General features: G+C 39.7%; 1 protein-coding gene across 2 annotated transcripts in view; it reads right to left on the bottom strand.

The window, feature by feature from the left end:
- Positions 1–512: 512 nt before the first annotated feature.
- LOC118323695 (myocardin-related transcription factor B-like) overlaps positions 513–10686 on the bottom strand; it is a 35381-nt gene continuing 25207 nt past the window's right edge. For both annotated transcript variants that reach the window (XM_035655745.1, XM_035655746.1), the window contains 13 exons: positions 10143–10259; positions 9577–9642; positions 9207–9391; positions 8864–9044; positions 8157–8421; positions 7790–7953; positions 6123–7172; positions 5708–5905; positions 5226–5342; positions 4392–4541; positions 4153–4236; positions 3929–3977; positions 513–3837 (listed from right to left, as the gene is read on the bottom strand). In XM_035655745.1, coding sequence (XP_035511638.1) covers positions 3278–3837; positions 3929–3977; positions 4153–4236; positions 4392–4541; positions 5226–5342; positions 5708–5905; positions 6123–7172; positions 7790–7953; positions 8157–8421; positions 8864–9044; positions 9207–9391; positions 9577–9642; positions 10143–10259 — 3186 coding nt within the window. In that variant the 3' untranslated portion in view covers positions 513–3277. The remainder of the gene's footprint in view (positions 3838–3928; positions 3978–4152; positions 4237–4391; positions 4542–5225; positions 5343–5707; positions 5906–6122; positions 7173–7789; positions 7954–8156; positions 8422–8863; positions 9045–9206; positions 9392–9576; positions 9643–10142; positions 10260–10686) is intronic.

Below are 10686 nucleotides of genomic sequence, written 5' to 3' on the forward strand. Positions count from 1 at the left end.
TTTGCTTGCTGTCTGTTTCTTCTGCATGCTGCACAGAAAACAATCAGCAGTTTATTCAACAGTTGATCAAGTCACATGGGAATGTGCAGTGGAATTAATCAACATTCAATCAACATTTTGGGAAATACACTAATTTACTTTCTGACTGAGCGTTAGATAAGGAGATTGATACCATGCTCTCTAAAATATGGGGAAAATTAACACATTAGATGTATGTTTAATCTGTACAAACTTGCTGCTGGCTGTAGCTTCATATTTATTGTACAGACATGTACGTGGTATCAGTCTTCTCATCTTACTTCCATTAAGCAAGAAACGTATTTCCAAAAACTTTTAATTTAAGTAGCCCAGTATGGATATCTGGATGCTACTTGATGCAAAGAATGTTAAAAATGAGACCAAGGTATGCTCTCAGCAAAGTGGAAACGAAAGTGTATGATGGTTGGAGAAAATGCATGTACAGCAGTGCATGTACCAGCCATGCTTAGCACATAATTGAAATATGCATCACAGCAGACTGATTTATCTCGTCTTTTATTAACAAATTCATTGTTGTTTTTAGAAAAAGAAATACTTTAAGTTTAAGTACACAAAAAGCTCAAACAATTTCCCCAAAACGTCCAATAATTTTTTCCTAATGCTTTCACAATCATTTACATGAGGCAGCCCAACACTTACAGAAATAATGCAGCAGAAATCAGACGTTCCTCTTATTTGAAAGTCCACATAACTTTGACAGAGTTGAAGTGTATTTAATACTTCATGCCAGGCACTTAAAATGAAATTAAATGAAATAAATAAAATAAAAAGTTCAACAAAAACCCAAATAAGTACTATGTACATTGAAATAACTGAGTTTCCAGTATTTAGCCTAGGTTGGCATACACTACTTGACTACTTACTGAATACACAATTAAAACCTATTAACTATTAGAATCAAAAGAATACTTCAGAATTTGTCTCTTATAACTGCTAAGAGTTAAAAGAAAATGTGGCATACATTTTTTCACAGAACAAGGATTTTCTCCCCCATCACTTCCACCAATCACACGCATCAGGGGGTCTCTTAATGGCCAGTGTGTGAACAAGAGTTCAGACAACAGAACAACAGTTTCAATGTTCATATGGTCACCTGAGAGTAAGAACAAAGTCAGAAAATCAAAAAGAAATTGTACCCATCCAAATGCAAATGGATGACACAATGTGGCTACCACTTAACCTTATAAATCTAAGTGGCAAACTCAACTGAATTTAATATTGAACAGATTAAAGACAGAAAAAAAGGGTTTGGATTTGTTGAATGCTGATTTGGTATGAACTCACTCAGAGGCCGACCGTACTTTTAGGAAACTATGACAAAGTCTCCAAACCCATCACATATAAAGTGTAAATATGATTACAGATGTACAGTATGGTGCAGTATTTTTGTGATGAGAAATGCATGAAAGTGTAAAATGATAAATGAACTTGTGTGTGTGTGTATGGGTTTGTGATTGTGCTAATGAGCAAGTCTCCAAGACTTTGGATTCACAATACAGACATTTTGTCATAAACAGAATAAGTCACAGTATCCACAGCTAAAATGAAAAGCTGTATGTCTTATAATACATTTTCAGTGTCTAAACTGGTACATTACAGCAGTGTAAAATCTCAAAGAGGAAAGGACATTCCCCATAGGCAAAAGTACTGATACAGTACAGGACAGCTAAATATCACCATTCACACAAACATCCTTATGCAGAAGGCATTACATCAAACTAAATGTGTTAAGAATCTATAACGCTGCAGGAGTTTCCCTTTTTTTATTATACTGTATGTGTGTGTGTGTTAATAGAAAGGGAAGGAAACTACAGTATGGCAGCAACACAAAAGTCCCAAAATGACCACAAAAACCTGTTTACCATATGTGTAGCGCTTATATTATAGAAGATTTCATACCAAATACATTCACACATGAAATATTAATACAAAACGTGTATAGATTTATGTAATGTACATACTATAAAGTAGCATTATGTCAAATAAAAAAGATTAAGACAATGGGCTCATGTGTGACATATTCAATGTCCATTTCTGCTAAACTTTCTGAGTACTCAAAAATATTAACGATCAATATAATATGAACTTTCTAAAACTGTCCCAAATGAACTAAGTTTAGAAGTTGGGTTGTGTATGAAATCTCAAAAGTTTTTCAAAAGTGTCTTTTATCTTATATCCTGAAATTAGAGCTTGAGCATACAGTAGGTACTCAACATTGAACGCTGACTGTTGCAAAGTGCTCAGTATTTGTTCTCACCAACAGAAAGCGTGTGAGATACTTCTTGCAACTCTCTTTGAGAATCTGCAAACGTGAGAAAAGTGGAACCTTCCATTCAGTTAAAGCCTGAATACTGAGCAGGTTTTGTACAACAGACTGCAGGGTTTTTATGTCTCACTTACGATGATGACAATCTATTTTGTTTTGTTGCTGTACTGTAATAATGTTGTTGCTGTTAATGAAATGTTCCAAAGCAGTTGGGGTCTGCTGTATGTATGTGATGGCAGTTTCATCAATACTGAATAGGATACATTGCAGTAACACACTCAGTGCTTTAACCTAAACCAATGTCTAAGATGTGGAGACATATATTCTGTAACTGTCAAAAATGTATAAGAAAAACATGATTCAGTTAAGTGTGATCTAAAATCACAACATATTTTGAAATTATGACCAAACAACATCTCTGCTCCACACATAAACTATTATGTTGCAATAACACCATTGTCTTTAAGCCTAACTTTGGTTATTGATTGGCTTTACCACTTCCTGTAGTGGTATACTATTGATCTTGATCTGTATCTGTACTACAAAAGGCAACTAAGGATTTGCGCTCTAATTAGGAGACAGTCAAATAAGCCGATAAACTTCTCTCCGCTGTAACATGGTGTCTGTGACAAAGAAAGATGGGATTAATTTATATGTAAGCTACAGGTTAATGGCTCAGTTAGAAGTGTCTCATCAACTAATGTGTTGACAAAACTGTTGCTAAAGAATCAAGAACAGATATAGGACCTGCCTAATAAGTGTCTGTACAAAAATCAATATTACAGCCTGTAAATAAAATAAATAAAGGTCAAAGTGCTTGAAGATTCAATATACCAGTGCGTGAGAAGATAAAGAAAGAGTGCTCTAATTAGATACTGAAGCCTCAGCAATCAATTCCATGTTTTTGTGCATGTGTGCAACTGTGTGAGTGCATGCAACTGTATAGGATGTTTGCGTTCCGATTGCTATAGGCTATAGGCAGGAGTCCCAGTGTGTCTGCAGGTCATAACTGTCCAGGAAGTCTGTGGAAAACACACTAGGGGGTGTCTGGGGGCCCAGTGGGGCCAGTGTGGGGGTTTCCTCTCCCCTCACTCCTCCAATGGTGAGATCCAACCAATCCATACTGTCCAGCCCATGCTCCCCCTCCACTGCCATATCGAAGGTATCCATGGGAGATGGGGGATGGTCCAGGATGCTGGGAGTGCACAGCATTTGACTGTGGAGGTCATCAATCAAAGTCAACAGGCCCCCGGGTTCCACCCCCAGGAGAGGCTTACCAGTGGTGCTTTCCAGAAAGTCCTCCAGGCGTCCACTCCCAGCGCTACTGAGGTGTTGTTTCTGTTCTGTGGTGTCGACCAGAGTCTGAAGCTCAGACTGCACCGAGAGGGCCTGCTGTGGGGTGTCACAGCTGGGTGGGATGGAGGGGGGTAGCAACAGCTGGAGCGGGGAGGGAGGAGGGGAAGACGCAGAGGAGTTTGGATTTAGATGCTCCAGAGACGGGTCAGGTGCTGGTTTGAAGGTGCTCGACATCTCTGAGAGGGAAAAACACAGAATGAAATGTTGTTCGCAATACAATAAATCTAATTTAATTGTTGTATTGTTGTAATAAAAAAAAGATCTTACCTCCTGTCTGCAAAATTATGTCAATAAAATCATCCTCGCGCTCTGTATCCTGAGCACAGACACACAGAGGGAACAACACATTAAACATTAACACAGATGACATATCAAACTAGAATGCAGAGCAATACAGTTTCGCTTAATATAGTTTAGAAAAACTTAAGAAGCACGCCCAAGGGCAATACGAATCACACATTTTGGATTAAAAACAATCAGACATGTCATACTTTGTTATCAGGCGATGAGGCAGCTGTCTTAATGGAGGCAGGAGACAGAGGACTAAACAAGACATCCAGACTAGGGCAGACATCCTACAAGAGAACAGAACAAGTTTCCATTCACTTTCCAAAGCCAGAGAGGGGAAAAAGTTTTTGTGCATCCAAAGTTATCACAAAATCCTTTACAATGTTACAGGAGGATACAAGTCACCTTGGAAGATAATCTGTGTCATCTGGAGATTACTTACAATTTGAGAGGAAGGTGATAAGGTGTTTTTCCCTGAGGGAGCGGTCTCCTGGTCCTTGAAGAAAGGCTGCAGACTGGGAGGTGCTGACAAACACTGAGTAACTTCCTGCTGAGGCTGGTCAACAGATACCTGAAGTCCCCCATTCTGTGGCTTCAAATCATGGAAAAGAGTAGAAAGATAAGTACTCCTTACATGGGGAACAGTATTCAGAAGCAAAAAGAGGCAGTCTTTGCACACCTGCACTTGATGGGAAATCCTGTACATCTCAATTAGCCAAGATGCAATGGAGTCTTTGTTCCTCCTCCGTTAACAATATAAATCATAGTAATGGAGGATGTCGTTAGAGTAATTAGCAAAGCAATAATAATCAGCATCGTGATAGTGTCAGACACTCTTATCAAGGACTGCTGTCACTGCCTCAAACAGCATACATCATTAATTTCCACTGCTATTGGACTCAGTAGAGCAGTTCTCTTTCACCCTCATGTTTCGCTCTCTCTTTATGCAGCATTAACACAATGTTCTGTTTTTGCTCCAGTGGTGGGAAACAGAGGCTGTGGGGCAGGAGTGAAGTTTGTATGTAGTATGATGGGGATTCATTAAATGTGTAAAAGGGATGTGTGATTATTTAAAATGTTTCTCCAGGCCTCTCCAGGCGGATAGTTTCGCTTTGATCTGTTGAGGTTTTGAGATATTCCCCACATAGTGTAAAAGTAGTCATATTTTCAGTATATAAGACTATCTTTCTTTTCCTTTTTTTAAAAAATGTTTTCCTGTTGTGCAATGCTACTCCTGCTAATTTTAATCTGGTTGCATCAGTGTCTTAAATCTCACCTTTGTCTTTTGTTGTTTCAAAAATCCCTCATGCACGCTCTGTTTGGTTTGATTATCAGCTTTAGGCAGCTGAACAGGATTGTGGCCAGGGAGCTTGGCTGGAGAAGACTGTAGTCGCTGGTGGAAAATGAACAATTAATACTGCGTAGTTAGTATTAGTTTTGGTAAAGGTCCAGTGTGTAGAATTCAGTGGCATCTAGTGGTGAAGTTGCAGATTGCAACCGTTTGAATACAGCTCACCCTCCCTGAACATGGTGTACTCCATAGATGAGGACACAACACAACAATTTTTATTTTCAGGTGATTATACAATAATTAACACATAACTATGTATATTACTTTCCATTGTTGCCAATAGATCCTCCTAAATGTTACACACTGGACCTTTAAGTGCTGAATATAATAATAAGAAGAGTAGATCAGAATTCATGAATCAGTCCTGATTCACAAAAAAAGTGGATGGCTGAAAGTGAGTCAGGTACCTGCAGAGTGATTTGATTGGTTGTTTTAGTCTCAGGCGCATCACTTCTTTGGTTCTCTGTAATGTGACTGGTCAGTGCGATCAGGAAGTGGTTACCATTGCTGTCGGTGACCAGAGTCGGGGCGGAGTTACTCTTAAGAAGATCCAGTGGGAACGAGGGGGCTGAGGCTGACTGCTGGTTGAGGTACGTTTGAGACACCTGTACAAAACAGACAGAATAATGAATTATGTACATTTTACTTTGTATTTTACACAAGCATGGCAAAAAGTCTGCTCCTCTTATGATTTAATAAGGGAATAGTCAGGAGGCCACTGTCCAGTAACACCTCTCAATCACAGAATTTTAGTGGCATAATTTGGAAATCTGACACCAAAGTCTATGCACTGTAAACGATATTGTAAAACGTATTGCTGACCTGTGGGGACTGCTGTTGCGCTGGTTGTTTCTGCTGTATTAGCACCTGTTGTTGCTTCAGATGTATCTTGGTCTGTATCTGGAATTGTTGCAGTTGTTTAGTCTGCTGCTGCTGCTTATTTTGCTGCTGTAAAACTGACTTTTGTTGCTTCAGAAGAATCTGTTGCTTCAGCTGCATCTGCTGTTGATGCCGCTTTGACTGTTGATGCAGATGTTGTGATTGCAGCTGTTGCTGCTGCTGTTGCTGCTGTTTGAGCTGCTGTTTTTGAGATTTCTTTTTTCTCTGCTGAGAAAGTCTCTGCAGGTTCTGCTGATTCTCTAGCGTCTGACTGCTGTTCTGATTTGTCTGCTGCTGGTTCTGAATATTGTGCTGTTGCTGTAGCAAAAGTTTCTGTATGGCCTGTTGCTGGGCAAACTGCAGAGTGGTTTGCTGGAGACATATATGTTGTTGTTTTGTCTGTTTGTTCATCTGCGCTGGCTTGATTTGCACGTCCTGAGTTTGGATCAAAGACCGTGGTAATCCATGAGTGTCTGGTAATTGCGTAGTTGCCTCAGACACAACATCCTCTGCCTCAACAGCTTCCTGTTTGACCGTTACCTTGGTAACATCCATGTCACATGAAACAGATGAAGGTGGAGAGGGGAAAGGTGGGTGGCCAAATGAGAGAGGGACATTTGGCTTATCAGGTGGTTCTTGTTTAACTCTTACAAGAACTAGCGGCTCTGAAACTCTTCCTCCCCTCTTCCCATGCTCCAGCTGCATCCTCAGCAACTCCACCAGCCTCTGTTTCTGCCTCAGCATCCTGGTCAGCTCCTCTATCTGCATGTCTTTCTCCTGCAGCATCTTGTCTTTGTCCATAGCCACTACTGGAGCCGTGGTTGTAGTTGTGGCGGCAGCTGATGAGGCCAGGCAATGTTTCTGCAGAGAGGCAGTCTTTAAAGAGAATTGACAAGGAGCTGGGGTGGAGCAGTTCGGCTCTTCTTTAATGTTAATTGGAAACTCAGCAGCAGAACATGGCTGAAGGCTCAGCTGCGTGAGAGGCGAACTCATCTAGACAGAAATAGTGATAATATAAATAGGTAAACGTATAGTAGAAAACTGTGAAATAAAATGCAGGAGCTTGAGACTACTAAAATCACAATTCTTAGTATGTAAGCAAGATGAGTCTACAGCCTTATAAAAGCTAAATGCTAACGTCTGTATGCTAACATGTTCACAGTGACAGTGATAGCATGCTGATGTTGAGCAGGTATAATAGTTATCATGTTGACCATATATTCTCTAAATTGAATGAAATTACTATTTCAGGTATAATTTACATTTTATAAGTATTTGCACTGTATTAAATGTATGTTAATAGTTAGGTAATAGGTAATATAATTTACACTTATTTAGAACTTAATGGCGTCTTCTATGTAGATTGTAAAGTATATATAAAAATTACTAATTATATATAGTTAATACAGTAGTAATACTAGTATGTCAAGTACATTAATCATTAGTGCAGTGAAGTATAATTAATATATTAAAATTTAGTTTTAGTATATTATTTTAGTTTTTTTTTTACATTTCTTTTACAAGTCAATCACCACACTCAAATGTGCAAGTGGCACATTTCAGTACATTTCTGGGGTTATGTAAGATTAAGTTAACAAAATAATTCAGACCATTTCCCCCAAGGGGTCGTTGTTGAAGCTGGTATCTTCTGGGCTAATGGCTCCCGGTGAGCAGCCTGAGGGAGTGAGCGAGGCGTTAGCGGAGGAGACGGTGCGACCACAGCTAATGAGCTGTTGAGGAGTGGCTGCTGCTGGGGCGGAACTGCTACCATCAGCTATACAGGGATAAAGAAAGGGTGATATGACATTAGCACAAAGATGATACACTACATACATCTACACTGTTTTCTTCCTTATCTTTCAACACTTGAGTACATAACTAAAGTGAGGAGCGGTGATTGATTTCACAAGTAATCCCACATTAGAGAAAGTACAGGTAAATGCTTTGTTTGTGAACAAATTTAATCATCTGACTGACCGGTAAGAGAAGACGTCTGATGGCACTGAAAGTGAAACTGTTGCTGTTGTTGTGATGTATTGTTGTAGGTGGTGGTTGCAGCAGTTTTGGAGGATTTTCCTGCTCCTTCAGCCCCTGGCCCTGTGGTACCCCCTGCTGTTCGAGAGGAGGTAGTGTCACTGCCTCCATTCAGTTCCTGGTAGGTCCTCAGCCTCTCAATGAGGTCGTTTTTGGTGCCGGAGACTGGCAAGTTGCGCAGCTTCAACTCGGACTTCAGTTCCGCGACCTGACAGAAGATGGAGTAAAAGAGAAATTGAGTTTGAAGGACAAGAGCGAGGAAAAGGGGAAGAGACGAGGATAAATATCAGAGGAAAATTGAAAAGGATCAAAGGAAAAAAGAAGAGAGAAAACAAAAAGACAGAGTAATCCATCACTGTCCCTTTCTTTGTCAGCAGGCTGCTTTTCGGTGACAAAATTTTGTTAACAGAGAATCTTTTACAAATGTCAACTTCTATCCAAAAGTTACTCCATCGACCCATAGCTTGTAGACAGCAGAAAGAGCTGTTGGTCTTTACTGTGCTTCACTTGTAGACTGAAAATGTATCATAGTATAGGTGAGGTATAGTGTCCATCCACCACTAGTGATGCTCAAATCATGAAAATTAGACATTAAATATTGATCATTAATGCTGTTTCCTTTTGGATTTATATGTTGTTGTGCAACTAACCTTCATTTCATCCAGGTTTGGAGGTAGAAATGCTGGTTTTGTCCCACCTAAAGGAGCAGAACTCTGACGGCTGTGACCGCCCTGGTTAGAGGGGGCTGTTGAAGAGGCGGCGACAGGTCGAGGTGGGGAGGAGATGGTTGTGGAATTGGAGGAGGAAGAGGGCTGCTGATCCATCTGAGGTCTGTTGGAGAGAAAGTCAGAGAGAGGAAACGTATGGTGATCGCTACGGTCTTTTGAGAACTGACAGTGTGTCTGGTTGCTTTAGATTATATATGCTTGATCGATGGTCCCAGAGAAACTCCCCTATCCCAGGCAACAGCTATTTTCCCTAGGTGAAACATACTTGGGTGGTGCAGGCAGGATGGCATGGTAGTTGTAGTGCTGCTGCTGCTGATTGAGGATCTGGAGCTGCAAGAAGAGCTGCTGCTGCTGGAGGATTTTGGCATAAGATGAGTCAAGATGGGGAGGAGGCTCTTTATCGCCCTTCTGGTCCGGAGGGATGTACTGATGGTACTTTAACTTTTTAATCTAGAGAGAAACACATCAATAAAACAAATGATCGTTTGAGAACTATATTGGTGCTTCAATTACAAATTTTTGTCTGGGGGTCTTAGGTTTAGATGGATTGGCTCATTGAAATACTAGCATAATGATTTACAACAGCTTATAGTATTAGCAACAGTACTGTCTGTATGTCAGAATTAAAAACCTACCTTTGGCTTGTTGTCTTTTGGTTTCTTACTGTGTGCAGAGCGGTCAGAGTTTGGTTTAGGCTGGTACTGGAAAAAGAGAGGGATTGTAAGTGCATGCTGTGCATACAATATACCAAATTTTTATATTTGATGTCAAAAAATGTTTTTGACCCCTTGAGGGCAGTACAACAAGCTGTACACACAATGCTGAGAAATTACCACCTCAACATTATCATCATTATGAAAGCAACATTATCATTAATTTGGAGACGTGTTTTTGGCCACCTGATGAATGTAAGTCCAGTATTTACTCTCTGTGTAGCTTTGTTTTGGTCTCTACCAACTCCTGAGGAAAATATCTGGCCCTTTAGCTGCTAAAAGATCAAATATTTGCACCAGCTAGCCATAACTTTGTCTGCCTTCCGTTTGGTGTTGAGTTGGTAGCATATAGTGGGTTTAAGGAGACTTTTGTTGACAGAGATCAATTGATTGATTGTTAATATAAAATCATTGATTACGTTTTCTTTCTGAGATTATGAGACACTTTTTAAGACACCTTTACTGCTTGGCTGGCAGTTGTCACTTACCTTGATCTGTGAGATCGCCCCTGTCCTCTGGGCAGATGGTGCTGTAATCCCATTGGTCAGCTTCAATGAGGTGGGGGCTCCAGAGATAGGTGGTGGAGGAGGTGCAGGAGGAGCGACCTAATTTAAAAAATAAAAACACTTTAAGTGATCACTAATGGCTACACCACAGCCTCGCCTAGAGACATAGTAGCCTATTGCAGATCTATCAGTATTGGTGTATATGTCAGATGATAACAAGAAATTGCCGTTTCTGTCCTGCAATTTCTTGTCACTCGCCAAACTAGGTTTAAGGGTCATTTAGAAACAGTGTCGCCATTACATATTGTATTACAGATATATCAATTAGAGAGCACTGATAGGTTGACTTTTTTAACAGAAAAAATGTCTGTGTGACTTTTTAAAAAAAAAAAATATATATATTTAGGTCATTATTATTTAAAAAAACAAATCTAAGTATAATAATAAAAAAAACATTTTATGTTATGTGTTTATGTAAAACCAATTAATGTGGATAGATATATATTTATATAATAACACTAAAATA

Source organism: Morone saxatilis, unplaced genomic scaffold, assembly GCF_004916995.1.
Source record: "Morone saxatilis isolate NCDOM2014 unplaced genomic scaffold, NCSU_SB_2.0 Contig14, whole genome shotgun sequence".
In the NCBI taxonomy this organism is placed as follows: Eukaryota; Metazoa; Chordata; class Actinopteri; family Moronidae; genus Morone; species Morone saxatilis.